This window comes from Hydra vulgaris, chromosome 14 (assembly GCF_038396675.1).
Source record: "Hydra vulgaris chromosome 14, alternate assembly HydraT2T_AEP".
Classification (NCBI taxonomy): Eukaryota; Metazoa; Cnidaria; class Hydrozoa; order Anthoathecata; family Hydridae; genus Hydra; species Hydra vulgaris.
The window spans coordinates 81075-95918 of NC_088933.1; the positions used below are offsets into that span (position 1 = coordinate 81075).

Below are 14844 nucleotides of genomic sequence, written 5' to 3' on the forward strand. Positions count from 1 at the left end.
CACCATTAACATTTGCTTTTCGAAAACCAACGTTAATGGAGATAATTTTTCAAAAATATCCAAATAACTACAAACTATACATAATAGTCTGTATTCATGCAACCGTTTGGATATCCCAGATATCTTAGCACGCATAACTGCTTTAGTGTCGCGATCCGCAAGAGCGTTTTCGAAACCCACAATAAGCGAAGGCCAGTAATGTAGCAGTCTTGTAAAGCCGCGTCTCCTGTGACTTATAAAGCGCGTTTCCGATATTTTAGGCAAGGTGTAGTATGTAATATTCAAAGCATTCTAATTTGCCAGAATTGCGAAATAAACTAAAAATGGAAATATACAGGCGTTCACACTCTTTAAACTGCGATATATCTTTTACAGCCCCTTTTATAGCTAATTCTAAACGATGGTTTACGCATTGAATTTTAATCAGCCACATTCTATCATTTTTTTAACTGCGTTAACACTCCCTTATAAATTCCAAAATTGACGCTTGCTCCGTCGACCGTGGCGCTGATAAGTTTAGATTTGTAAGCTGCCGCAGTTAAAGGAATATTACTTGATTCATTAAAAATGCTATCAATAGCCTTTTTAATTGCATTAGCCCCCATACCACCCAAATTGTTCATAATAAGTAAAGATACTACAAAGTAAGCAGGGGTCCCCTCGCGTTCAACGCGCACTAGAATCAACTCTTTTTCGTCCTTCGTTTTTCTAGCCTGTGAGCCATCAGAGAGAATGGAGAAAAACCTTTTATCAATGATAATTTTAGCAACTTTTTCTTTTACGGTACTGGCAATGCAGGAGATATATTCACGTGCTAAAAAAATAAATTAAAACAATTTAAAATCAATTAGACAACAAAAAATTATAAATTTTAGAAAAAATCAATAACCTGCTTTATTGTTGCATTTTCCTTCTAAAAGAAGTAAACCATTGATTCTTTGACATTTTATCAGCGTCTCGAAATGGCTATGTGGCATGCTCGGTTTTAGAGCCATTTCATATGCAGTTTTTAACATCTTTAATAACGCATCGCGGCTGTCATGTGGTACCGAATTTTCTATATCGAAGTTTGTTACTTCCAGGATCTTCTGAGTACCCATTTTCAATTTGTACCGCCAACCTATGACTTTTCCCTTTTAGATGGTGATCAACCTTTATTATTATCAAAAATATTCATGAATAAAATTAAATAATTCAATAAAAAGTTGGTTACATAAATTTACGGCACATTATATAATGCTTTATAAATAATACTTTTAATAAAACAGTAAAAATATTCATAAGTTAAAATTATGTTTAAGTTATTTCCTGGACAGACAAATTAAAAAGTAAATAATTTTAATCTTACCTGATGTTTTGTCACTAAACAAGTTCCCTCAATAAACGATTAATTCAACGCTCCTTTAAATAAAGGATCTTTTAATATAGCTGTTTTGTGCCTAGCACAAATTTTACACCATATTTTAACCTCTTCATAAAGTGTTTTTAACCTTTTTAGTTGATTTCTATCTTATTTTAATTTCTTCAGAAACTCAATGATTTAATTATTTCATTTGTCCATCTTTCTAAGAAATTTCAAGTATGTTAGGCTTTTCAAATAAAGCGAAGCATAAAATAGTTATTAAAAAAATTAACTTTTTTAGTTTTAAAATTATTTAGTTTAAATAAAACTAAAACTACCTTAGTTTTATTAGAATATTGTTGGGTTTTTGGGAGCCGCAGCCTTTTTATGTTATGCTACAACGTAAAAATGACTAAAAAAAAGGTCAACTTGACTATTTCAAGGCCTCTAACATTATAGCCCCCTCCTTAATCCACCACTGGAAATAGAACACAAGTACATAAATTATATTACACTCTTTGATAAATAAAAGAACATTTGTTTTCTTTATTAAGCAATCGTAAAATGTTACTTTATATTAAAAATATCGCTTAGTTTTATAAATAAAGTTATATAAGAGCGATGTTTCGAAACTATTTGTTCTTAACGCAATTTATTTTGCTTTAAGTTTTTTCGCGTTAAAGTTTTTTTTTGTATTTATAATTGTCTCTCATCGGTCCAGATAATCTTTTTTGCGCTATTTCTTTTTTTTTTTTTGAAATGTTCTCAAAACGACTAAAAAATCTGGCCAGTTTTTCGCAACTAAATATTATTTCCGTGGTCAACAATCGCTCCGATCGCTCCCGCTTCCCGACCAAGCCTGATATATCAGCTAGGAGATGTTTAAAAAAAAATTAACTTATCAAATAATAAAAAAATTTTTGAAAACCTGCAATTCTAATAATAAACATACTGCTAACACAGAAAAGTTTAAAAAAAAAAAAAACGTTGTAAACCCTAATTTGCAAACTTCAATAATATTTCTTTAAAAAAATTATTAGAAAACGTTTTTATAAAAAAACAAAACTTTACTATATTATGTTCTTCTATATCACATAAATACATCATCTGATAAGTCTAAAATAAAAAATGTAACACATAAGTAAATAAATAAGATATATATTACATACAAACAATAATAATCAATGTACCTTATGGAGAAAAGCTGTTGTGATTTACCAGAGTAGCAGTTGTTAAATATTATTATTTCATGTTAGCTTTTAGAAAATAATTTATGCTAGTACATCATGATTCCAAAATATTTATAGCAAAATCATGTGATAAACAGTGCTAAAGGCAAAAAATCAAATGGAGATAAAACAAACTGCATATATGGCAAAATAATTTGTCTTGGCTTTTAGTAAATGATTAAAAGCAGTAATTTTTAATAATGAAGTTACCTATTTATTATTTTTAACAATAGACACCAAAGTGAAGGTAAGCCCAGTCTTTTACAGGAAGACGTGCGATGGCACATCTTTATATGTCAAGGCAAATTACAGTTTGCTATGACAATTTGACTTCGGCTATTTTAAAAATTATTTTTAAAAGGCGCTGAATCAAAAATATTCTGAATTATACCTTAGGTAAAATAAATTAAACTTTGAACAAATGTTCTTATATTAGCGAAACGCTTTTAAATAAAGTAACTATTTACTGATAATGGTTTTTTTAAAGTATAATTAGCAGTTGTATATATTTTTTTAATTTATAATATATATATATATTGTTTAAGTGTGCATTTTTTATAATTGACATTATTAAAATTAAAAAATTATTTTGTTTTCATAAACAATAACATTCTACGACAACGAAAGTCGTTACAATTTTTTTTAAGAATAGTTAAGTTTTTTTAAGAATAATTAAAGTTAAAATTCTTTTTTAAGAATAATTAAACAAATTTTTTTAAGAATAATTAAAGTTAAAATTTAAAGTTAAAATAATTAAAGTTATTAAGAATAATTAAAGTTAATACATTTGAAAAGATAAACAAAATTTTGTTGAAAAAAAAGACAAATGTTTTAGAGGATGTTACAATTAAATAAGTTTGATCTTATATGCTTTTTTATTATCGAAACACTTTTTAATAAAGTAAGAAAACACTTCTAATGAATTTTTATAATAAGTATTAAAAGCTGTAGTTTTTTTTTATTTGTATAATTATGTATTTTTATGATAAATGATTATCTTAAACATATTAAAAACAAAAAACAAAGTACAAATGTTAAAACAAAGAATGAAGTGGTTTTTTAATGCGTAAATTAAATAGACTAAGCATATTAGTTTGCTAAGTTGTTTTTTTTTTGATGTTGTGGGTTTTTGCTTTAGTTAAGTATTCTTTTTATTTTCTCTTTCGTTAAGGTTTTTTTTCTTTTTTAACGTTGTTTTTTTTTTTAGATAAGTTTAAGTAAGTTTTAGTGACACAATTTTAAATTTCGAAAATATGTCAAAAGCCGTGGTCTTTTTAACAAATTAATTTTTGCTCTACATATAATTGCGTGCGATCACTCGTCTTCCTGTGAAAGACGGTAAGCCCAATGTCTATTAACTCAAAAGATAACAAAAAAAAAAGCATCACAACAACAACACATAACAATAGCACACACCATAAGTTAATATAATATGCATATAACATAAGTTAAGTAACATAACATTCTTATGTAACAGAACATAAGTAAAAACATTATGCACAATCTATTTAAAACACATTATTATGTATTTTCAGAATAATTAACAATAAAGGCTTGAAAACACCAAGACCTAAAGCAGTAACAGTTTGACACTAAACACTGCCGTGTAACTCTTTGCTATAAGTACATCACTTGGCTGGCAAAGTTGACAAATCTTGCTCTACACGTTTACCAAGTCACATAACTTTGAAAACACGGAAAAAACATAATATAAACATATGTCACAACAATAAGCACAATATATCAATTTAGCCTTATATAAACATTAACATAAACACGAACAATAAAAAAAACACTTTACGTTATTATAAAAACACATTGATAAAACAACAATGAAACACATATTACTACGTAATATGTGCCTTATTGTTTATTGTTTGCATATATGCTCAAAAAAGCATATATGCAAACAATAAACATGTGCAAACAAAAGTTTTAAAAATGAAAAAATATATACATACAAACAATACTCTTTACCTTCATTTTTTTTCATAAGAACTTTAATCCTCATAACAAAATTTAACCTTTACATACAATAACATGTGACATGTCATGTCAGTGTTGGCACAAAATTTTAGTTTATATTTCTAAATTTTCTGAAAAAGAACAAAAATAGTTAATAGCATCACAAAAATTTTAAAGTAGCAAAAACCAATTTTATGGAATTGGTAAACTAAAATTATTGCGTATACGTGGTAAAAGTCACGAAGATAAACGTGATGAAAGTCACGCATTCATTTATGGTTTTTAATGACTGTTTTTAATGTAGTTTTATAATTGTCATGGGTAGTTTTATAATTGTCAATTATAACTTTGTATTTATATACGATTTTATGTAATAGATGAGAAGGTCGAAAAACGATTAGATAGTTGTTTTTAATATATATATATATATAAACGAATGCAAGAATGAAACATTTCTTCTGTATATCTTATAAAAATGTTATTATGTATAAATTACTTAACTATTTTCAATACTTACTTTAATTATAATATGATCTTAATGATAATTATTTATCTTAATATGATTCTTTATGTAATATTTCTAAACTAATAATAATTAAATTCCAAAAGGAAAAAAGTTTTAACTTGCTTGAGAGATCGTTCCCCTCTTTTGCCCCCAGTTTAAACTCCCCTCAATTTGAGGGGGTTGTAATTTTTATATGGTCATAGTTTTTTAACGCTTAAAGATAATGCTATGAAACTTAATATATATATGTATATATATATATATATATATATATATATATATATATATATATATATATATATATATATATATATATATATATATATATATATATATATATATATATATATATATATATATATATATATATATATATATATATATATATATATATATATATATATATATATATATATATATATATATATATATATATATATATATATATATATATATATATATATATATATATATATAAAGTTTGAGGCAGTCTATGAATTTTTAAAAATAAGCAAATATACAAATATTTTCAAGTCTAATTTATACTTCAATTAATAGGTTTACACAAAGTAAATGTTATTACACATTTTTGATGAATAATTTCCAATTTTAGCTTGCGTTTTCTTGTTGTACTTAAACCAGTTTTGATTTGTCAAAATAATTAGTTATTCAGTAAATAGCCCACTGTTAAGAAATAGTGTTTATTACCATAGTGGTACCATTACCATAGTGTCTTTATTTAATTAATAAAGTGTGGTATACTTTTTTGTAATAAAAATAAAATTAACGAGCACAGAATTTTGACATTTATAATATAGCAAAAATTGTCTAAAAATTGTAAAAAAAAGTCAAAAAATGGGTAAACGTAAGGAATTAAACATTGCTGAAAAAGAAAGAATTCAAGTTTATCATGAAGAAGGTTGTTCGCAAATCGAAATTTCAAAAAAAAAATTTTTTAATGCTTCCAGGGCGTTTAGAAAACGCACTGGAAGGCCTAAAAAAACAAATAAATTACAAGATAGAGAAATAAAAAAGGTTTGTTTATGAAATAAAGGTACACCACCAAAAAAACAGGTCTGTGTATGATCAATTTAATGATCTTAATATTAGCACTTCCACTGGGAAGAATCGGTTGAACAAATTTGGCTTGCATGAGCTTGTAGCTGCTCGTAAATCATTATTAAGACCAATTAAAAAGACAAAAAGGTTAAATTGGGCTATAAATAATCAACATTGGTCAATTGAAGAATGTAAAAACGTCCTTTGGACAGATGAATCCAAGTTTTAAGTTTTTGGTTCAAGATGTTGTATTTTCATGTAAAGGTTTGCAGGGGAAAGGTATTCGGAAGAATGTTTAATACCCACTGTGAAATATGGGGGTGGATCTGTGGTTGTTTGGGGATGTTTTGGTTGGGCAAATATTGGAAATCCATACAAAATTGAAGGACTTATGACAAAAGAGGTGTACAAAGACATTTTAGAGCATCAAATGCTGCTTTCTGGTGAAAGGTTATTTTCCGATCAGTATGTTTTTATGCACAATAAAGACCTGAAACATACCAGCAAAATCTGCAAAACTTATTTAACACATGAGTTGAAAAGTCCCGGGCCTAACACATAGATAGCGCGAGTTTTATTGCAGTCAAATTTTTTTCAGTTAATACTAACTTTCAAAAGGGAGCTATTAAAATTTCATTATATTTTTCTCATTAGCTTGTAAGTTATTTCGCTAATAGTAATTTTACTTGTTTTATTTTTAGAACAATGGATCAAAAACAATTTCGTGTTTTAATTTTACACTCCTTCTTGATGGGAAAAAATACCGTTCAAGCAAAGCAATGGCTTGAAAAGTGTTATGGTGACTCCGCTCCATCAAAAACAACAATAAAACGTTGGTTTGATGACTTCAAACGTGGTCGTAAAGACACCGATGATGCAGAACGCAGTGGACGTCCAAATGAGACGGTAACACCAGAAAACATCAAAAAAATCTACAAAATCGTTTTGAATGATCGAAAAGTAAAGTTGTGCAAGTTAGCTGACATTGTAAATATATCAAAAGAATGTGTTGGCTTTATTATTGCATGAGTATTTGACTTTGAGAACGCTCCGTTCAAAGTGCGTGCCGCGTTTGCTCACTGTTGATCAAAAACAAGAACATGTTGATGATTCTTAGCAGTGTTTGACCATGTTCAAACGTAACGAACCGGAATTTTTGCATCGATATGTGACAATGGATGAAACATGGATCCATCACTTCACTCCGGAATCAAAACGATCATCATCTGAGTGGACAGCAACTGGTGAACCTCGTCCAAGGCGCCCGAAATCACAACAATTGGCTGGAAAGGTTATGGCTTTAATATTTTGATATGTGCGTGGTGTAATATTCATCAATTATCTTAAAAAAGGAAATACTATCAACAGTGAATATTATATAGCGTTATTGGAGCGTTTGAAGGCCGAAATTGCAAAAAAACGACCGCATATGTAAAAAAAAATTTTTTTTCATTAAGACAACGCACCGTGTCACAAGTCAATCAAAACAATGGCAAAACTACGTGAACTGAACTTCGAATTGCTACCACATCCACCGTGTTTTCCAGATTTGGGTCCCAGCGACCACTGGCTGTTCGCAGACCTGAAAAAAGGCTCGGCGGTAAGAAATTTTGCACTAATGTAGAGGTTATCGCTGAAACTGAGGCCTATTTTGAAGCAAAAGATAAATCGTTTTACAAAAGTGGTATTGAAATCTTATAGCGGCGCTGGAATGATTGCGTTGCTCTTGATTGAGGTTACGTTGATGAATAAAGAAAATTTTGAACAAAAAAAGCCTTGTTTGCTTTGTTAAGCATGGGACTTTTCAGACCATGTCTTAATAAGGGCAAATCTTTAATTCAACCACTCTTGTATGGTTCAGACTTTGTCACCTCACCTAAAGACAAAGCTGAATTGTTTGCTATAAACTTTTCATCAATTTCATCTCTTGATTCCACTAGTTGCATTCTACCTGATATTGCTAACAAACAAGTTAATCCATTGCTTAACATTCGTATCACTCCAGCTTCTGTATCTAAAGTAATTGAAAAGTTGAATCTTTAATTAACAAACACTTAATCTCTCATCTTGAATTAATTAATTTACTTTCTGACCATCAATATGGATTTCGATCTTCTCGTGCTACAGCTGACTTGCTAACAGTAATAACTGATAAGTTTTAATGTGCATTAGATAAAGGTGGAGAGGTTAAGGCCACCGCTCTTGACATTTCAAAAGTTTTTGATAAAGTTTGGTATGCCGGTCTTCTCCATAAGCTTTCTTTTTATGGTGCATCTGGTGCAACATTTTGAGGATTATTGAATCCTTCCTTGCTAATCATAGTATAAAAGTTGTCCTCGATGGACAGCACTCTTCTTCTTATTCTGTAACTTCAGGGGTTCCTCAAGGTTCTATCCAACGGCCCTAAACTCCTTTTAATTTACATTAATGATCTTTCAGATATTCTCACATCTAAAGTGGGATTGTTTGCTGATAATACAACCATTTATTCTTGTCGTGATAAGAAACCAACAATTTCTGAAAACATGGAGGGGGCATTTGAGCTTGAAAAGGATTTCATTTCTGCTAGAGCATGGGGCTCACAGTGGCTGTTGAACTTTAATTCAGATAAAACTCAATTTATTTCAGCCAATCGTTATCGCTATAATTTAGATCTTTCTATGTTTATGAACGGTAATGTACTCGATGAATCATCTACTCTTCATCTTCTAGGATGAACTCTTACTTTCAATTTTTCTCGAAAACCATATATCAAATCAGTTGCAAAATTAGCATCTGCTAAGGTTGCATCTCTTTATCGAGCTCGACACTTTCTTACTTCAGACTCTATTCTCTATCTCTATAAATCTCAAATCCGACCTTGTATGGAATACTGTTGCCATATCTGGGGCAGATCTTCTAATGATGTACTTTCTCTCTTAGACAAGGAGCAAAAACGCATTGTAAACATAATTGGACCTGCTCTTGCAGCTTTTCTTCAACTATTATCACATCTTCGTAGTTTTGCTTCTATTTTTCTTTTCTACAAATACTATAATGGGCACTGCTCTAAAGAGCTAGCGTCTCTTGTGCCATCTACTAAAATTTATTCTCGTGTTAGTTGTTAGTTAATTAAGTCTCATCCTTTTTATGTGACTATTCCTATGTGCTCCAAAAACGCTTATTCGTCTAGTTTTTCTCCTCGAACATCAGCTCTTTAGAATTCGCTTCCTCAATCATGCTTTCCTGATTCATATAGTTTGCAATCCTTTAAGTCGTCCGCCAAACGTTATCTTTCTCTATAATCTTTATATTTTCTCTTTCAGTAACTTCCAACTTTAGTTAGTGGTTGCTGCAGCTTTGTTGGAAGCGAAGATGTATAATAGAAAAAAAAAAAAAAAAAAAATTATATATATATATATATATATATATATATATATATATATATATATATATATATATATATATATATATATATATATATATATATATATATGTGTGTGTGTGTGTGTGTGTTTTTCAGACGAATTAACTTTTGAGGTCTTGTTGGACAGTGAAATAAAAATATATATATATATATATATATATATATATCTATATATATATATATATATATATATATATATATATATATATATATATATATATATATATATATATATATATTTCTGTTGTTCCATTTACATAGGATGATGCTATTATATCATTTGTTACACTTGTACTATTAATACCTAAAATGTCTACTATATTATCTGATTCATGAGATCCAGTTGAATATACTTGACTGTTAAAACCAAGAGTAGATCTAATTGAATTTATAGGTGTAAAATCAACTTTATAACCAGCGTCAATATTTAACGTTGTTTTCAATGTGTTATTATCTGCTAAAAATATAATACTAGTTTCTACTCCATTAATAGTTTTACCATTTTCAGTAATTTTTTCCACAATATACTTATTTATATCATCAATCTCATAACTACCTTTTAGAATGTTTATATCTATCCAAGTCGCTCCATTTTCTGAACTACATCTAAAATTGTTATTTGAAAAATCAACATTTGGAAAACTATAGAATGTATCAAGACCAACTAATGCCATTTCATAATCTTTATCTTCACTTAATTGTATAATGGGAGCAAACTTCTCTTTTATATGACCTCTTTTATTATTCAATATTATATGCATTTTTTATATACAAAAAAATTATTTTAAACTTTAGATGGAAAATAAAAATTATCTAATCCACTTCTATATTTTCCATTATCTATTTTAGAAGATAAATCTATGACAACAAATCCATGATGTTCTTACCAAGCATGCTTACAAAATCTTTTAAACTCATCTAATAGAAAGCAGTTTATTCTAATAGAATATTACATCTAATAGAAAGCAGTTTATTTCATATGATAGCGGAAAAACGGAATATAAGTCAATCATCTGTGGTGTTCCTCAAGGATCAATTTTAGGACCACTTTTATTTCTCGTTTATATTAACGACTTATATAAATTTTCTAACATTTTAAACTTAATTTTGTTTGCAGATGATACAAACTTGTTTTATTCTAGTAAAGATATCAGTAAATTATTTCAAACAGTAAACAAAGAACTTGAAAAATTAACCCAATGGTTCAAATCAAACAAACTATCTTTGAACATCAATAAATCCAAATACACTTTGTTCCATCGTCTTCATAAAAAACAAGATATTCCATTAAAACTTCCTGATCTTTTTATTGATAACGCATTATTAAAAAGAGAGCAACCAATAAAATTTTTAGGTGTGGTTCTGGATGAAAATTTAACCTGGAGGGACCACATAGGTCTAATTGAAAATAAAATATCAAAAAATATAGGTGTTTTGTATCAAGCCAAGCAGTTTTTAAATCTATCTTCTTTAAAAAACTTATATTTTTCTTTAATTCATTGCTACTTAAATTATGCAAACGTTGCCTGGTGCAGCACAAACGCAACAAAAGTAAAAAAACTGTTTAGTAAACAAAAACAGGCTATAAGGATAATTACAAACGTTGACCGTTTCTCTCACACTCAAACATTATTTAATAAACTTAATATTCTAAATGTATATAAACTAAACCTTTACCATATTCTTATCTTCATGTTTAAACTTGATAAAAAAATATCACCAATGTTATTTAATTCACTAATAAAATAAACCACATATACCCTACCAGATTTTCAAAAAACAATTACATTCAATCCAAAACACATTATTCAGCAACCAAATTCTCAATTGCTAACCGAGGTCCTAAGCTGTGGAATACAATATTAAATAATGAGCTGAAATCTAATTATTCTTTAAACCAGTTTAAAACAAAACTTAAGCAATTACTGATGATACATGAAAATGAATTAAAGTTCTTCTAAAAACCTTTTTAAACTAGCAAACAAAAACAAAAATTAACCTACTAATTACTCTTTAATATTATATTTAATATTCTAAACAATAGTCTGCTATTGTAAATGTATTTCTTATCTTATAAGTTTTGAATTTACAAACGATTTTTTTAAGTTTTATTATTTGAAATGCTAATTACTAAAAATATTGTAAAATTTTATAATTTCAATTTTTATTAAAAAAAGTTATTGTAAATTCTTTTTGTAATATTAATACTTCTATATCATCTTATTTTACTAATCAGTTCTTAAATATAAATACTCTTTGAATTACTAAATATTTTAAACGTTATATATTTTATTTTTTGCATTTTGTTAAAATATTTTATTTGATGAATATGCATTTTTTTTTGGGGGGGGGGGGGGCTTAATGATAAGATGAATTTTGTCTTCTTCAAGCCCCAGTCATGTAAATATTTGTTTTTATAAATTACGAGTGTAAATTATTTTCAATCGGCAAATACAATACTAAAAAAAAAAAATCTTCGTTCATATCACTAGAAACATGATCTCTATAAATATGACTTAAATTCTTTGCATCTTGAGGAAATAAGCAAATAAAATTGGCATTTTGTCTAGGTAACATAAAATAATTTTGTGCAAGATAGAAACAATCTACATTACTATGTCTTCCTCTTATATAATATTTTTCACACTTATTTTGCTTTGTTAATTGCAAATCATCAAATATCATCAAATTATTCTTGTTAATATCAAGATCCTCAGGATTTGGTACATCTTCATCTGTTTCAAAAAACTTACACTTCATATCTGCTTTATCTTTCAAATTTTTTGAAACTTCTTCAATTACAAAATCTGGATTTGCATTTAATTTTTCTATTTGGTCTTGTCACTTAAATAGTTCATTAATAATTTCTTTTCAAAAGAGTTTTTAATATTTTGAATTCTGGTTGAAAAAGAGACTTTCCAAAAACTTGTAAATTATTATAATCAGGTCTTAAAAGTAGATTTAATAATAAAGTAGTTTTTCCACAACCCGACTTTCCAACAATAATTACTTATTATTTAGACTACTTATTATTTATACTTTTTGGTAACAACTTGTTATTACTTCGCTTATTTTTTACTTTCCATGACAAATCTATAATATCCATTTTTATATACAAGATTTTTTTTTATATATAAAAATATACTGTGTCAAATGTAGAAACAAAACAAATACACTAAACTTTTATAATGTTGTGAGTAAAAACAATAGAAATATGGTACGTGGAACTTGCGCTATTTGTGGAACAACAAAAACTCAATTTGCATCATCAAAAAAGGAGGAGATTTAGTGAGTTTAATTAATTCAAAAACTAAAAAAATATAATTACCATGGTCGAAGTTTCCAGGTGAAATGCATTTACCTGGAATGAACTTTGCTGGTCCAGGCACTAATTTAGATAAACGATTTACTTCTACTGACTCATATAAAGAATGGAATAAACCTATAGATAGAGTTGATAATGCATCTTACCATCACGATCTTACTTATAAATACTTCGATGATACTGCAAATAGAAATAAAGCCGATAAAATTATGATCAAAGAAATGGATTCTATAAAAAATCCAACAATACGTGAAAAAATTTAACAAGATATTATAAAACCTATTATATCCTCTAAAGCAAAGTTTGGGTTAGGTCTTTAACACCCATATGAATTAGGTCTTTCAGACCCATATGATTTAGGTCTTTCACACCCATATGAATTAGGTCTTTCAGACCCATATGACTTAGGTATTAAAACTACTCAAAAAAAATACAAACGATCAAAGAAAAAGAAAAGGGTAAAGACCTGAAATGGACTGACGAACTTGCACACGAACTTCATAAACCAGTTGTAAAACATTTCAGAAAAAGAAAGTGATTGTAAATGGAATCGATGAAATATGGGCTGCTGATTTAGTTGACATGCAATCTTTCTCAAAATTCGATGACGGTATAAAATACTTATTAATGGTGATTGATGTTTTTTCGAAGTATGGATGGATTGTTCCACTGAAGAGTAAAACTGGAGTTGATGTTGCTAATGCTTTAAATAAAATCTTCCACGAAAGAAAGTGTCAACAAATATGGGTAGAGAAAGGCTTAGAATTTTATAATAAGCATGTTAAAGCGCTAGGTGTTGAGTTATACTCAACTGAAAATAAAGAAAAAAGTTGTGTAGTTGAACGATGGAATAGAACAATGATAGATAAAATGTTTAAGTACTTTTCTGCTAATTCTAATAGAAAATATATTGGCGTCTCAGAGGAAATGGTAAATAAATACAACAACACAAAGCATTCTTTCATTAAAATGACACCAGTTGAAGCTAGCGATAAAAAGAATGAAAATATTGTTTGGTTCAACCTAAATAGAAATGTACAATCAGAGTCTGTAATTTCATATGGGTCTGAAAGACCTAGATCAAAGTTTTCAATTGGTGATAGAGTTAGGATAACTAAAAAGAAAGCAACGTTTGAGAAAGGATACACACCGAGATGGACTGAAAAAGTTTTTACAGTGTCACAAGTTCAGTTCACAGATCCACCAACGTATAAATTAACTGACGATAATAATGAAGAAATACAAGGTACTTTTTATGAACAAGAAATGCAAAAAACGTATCAAAATATATTTAGGATTGAAAAAGTTGTTCGCAAACTTAAAAACAAATCATTAGTTAAGTGGTATGGGTATCATAATTCGTTCAACTTATGGGTTGATAATAAGTCTGATTTAATAGGAGTAATTTATGATTATGCGTTGGACCTCAATGAGATTTCAGTTATGAAATTATAGCTTAACTTGAAAAATTATAGAGATTATGGAAGGCTTATAGGTTAAAAATTTTTGGCCCAGGACCCGCCTTAAGGATCGAATAAAATGGAAAAAATAAGTTTTTTTATAATCATGACCAATGTGAATTTAAGTGTGTTTTAAGTCAGCAATGTGAATTTTAAAAAAACGTGGTTAATCTGTCACATAATTTTTTTTTATTTTTTAACAGTTTTTTTTGAGTGAAAAATGTTTTATTATTTTTAATACCATATATAAAGTTACTATATATTGCAGAAATTATGATATAGTAACATTTTATTAACATTTTTAGTGTAATAGGTTGTAAGTGAAATTAAAAAATAAACTTGGGTAAGTGTAAGCACATAAGTCCAAGCAAAATTTCAGAAGTAAAAGCATTTTACAACATTCACGGCCTTCACAACTAGAAATTGCTAATACGTCTAAAGTTTGGAAACGGAAAACTTTTTCTCCAAAAAGAAAAGGACAGAGTAAGTCAAAATGTAAAACCACTCCCAGGACATACAGAAATATAAAAGGTATTTATATGAAAAATAGAAA

General features: G+C 28.1%; 1 protein-coding gene across 1 annotated transcript; it reads left to right on the plus strand.

Annotated features, from left to right (window-relative positions):
• The first annotated feature begins 12857 nt into the window (after positions 1-12857).
• LOC136090495 (uncharacterized) lies at positions 12858-14286 on the plus strand. Its single transcript, XM_065817195.1, has 3 exons — positions 12858-13080; positions 13168-13289; positions 13357-14286. Exons 1-3 carry the CDS (start codon positions 12858-12860, stop codon positions 14284-14286), a joined length of 1275 nt encoding a protein of 424 aa, XP_065673267.1.
• The last annotated feature ends 558 nt before the right edge of the window (positions 14287-14844 follow it).

What these genes read in the sequence shown, in the direction of transcription:
- LOC136090495 (XM_065817195.1), top strand. Translation starts at nt 12,858, where the DNA reads ATGCATTTACCTGGAATGAACTTTGCTGGTCCAGGCACTAATTTAGAT. An exon ending in TATAAAAAATCCAACAATAC is followed by an intron (nt 13,081 to 13,167) that starts GTGAAAAAATTT and finishes CATATGAATTAG; the next exon opens with GTCTTTCAGACCCATATGAT. An exon ending in GATCAAAGAAAAAGAAAAGG is followed by an intron (nt 13,290 to 13,356) that starts GTAAAGACCTGA and finishes AAAACATTTCAG; the next exon opens with AAAAAGAAAGTGATTGTAAA.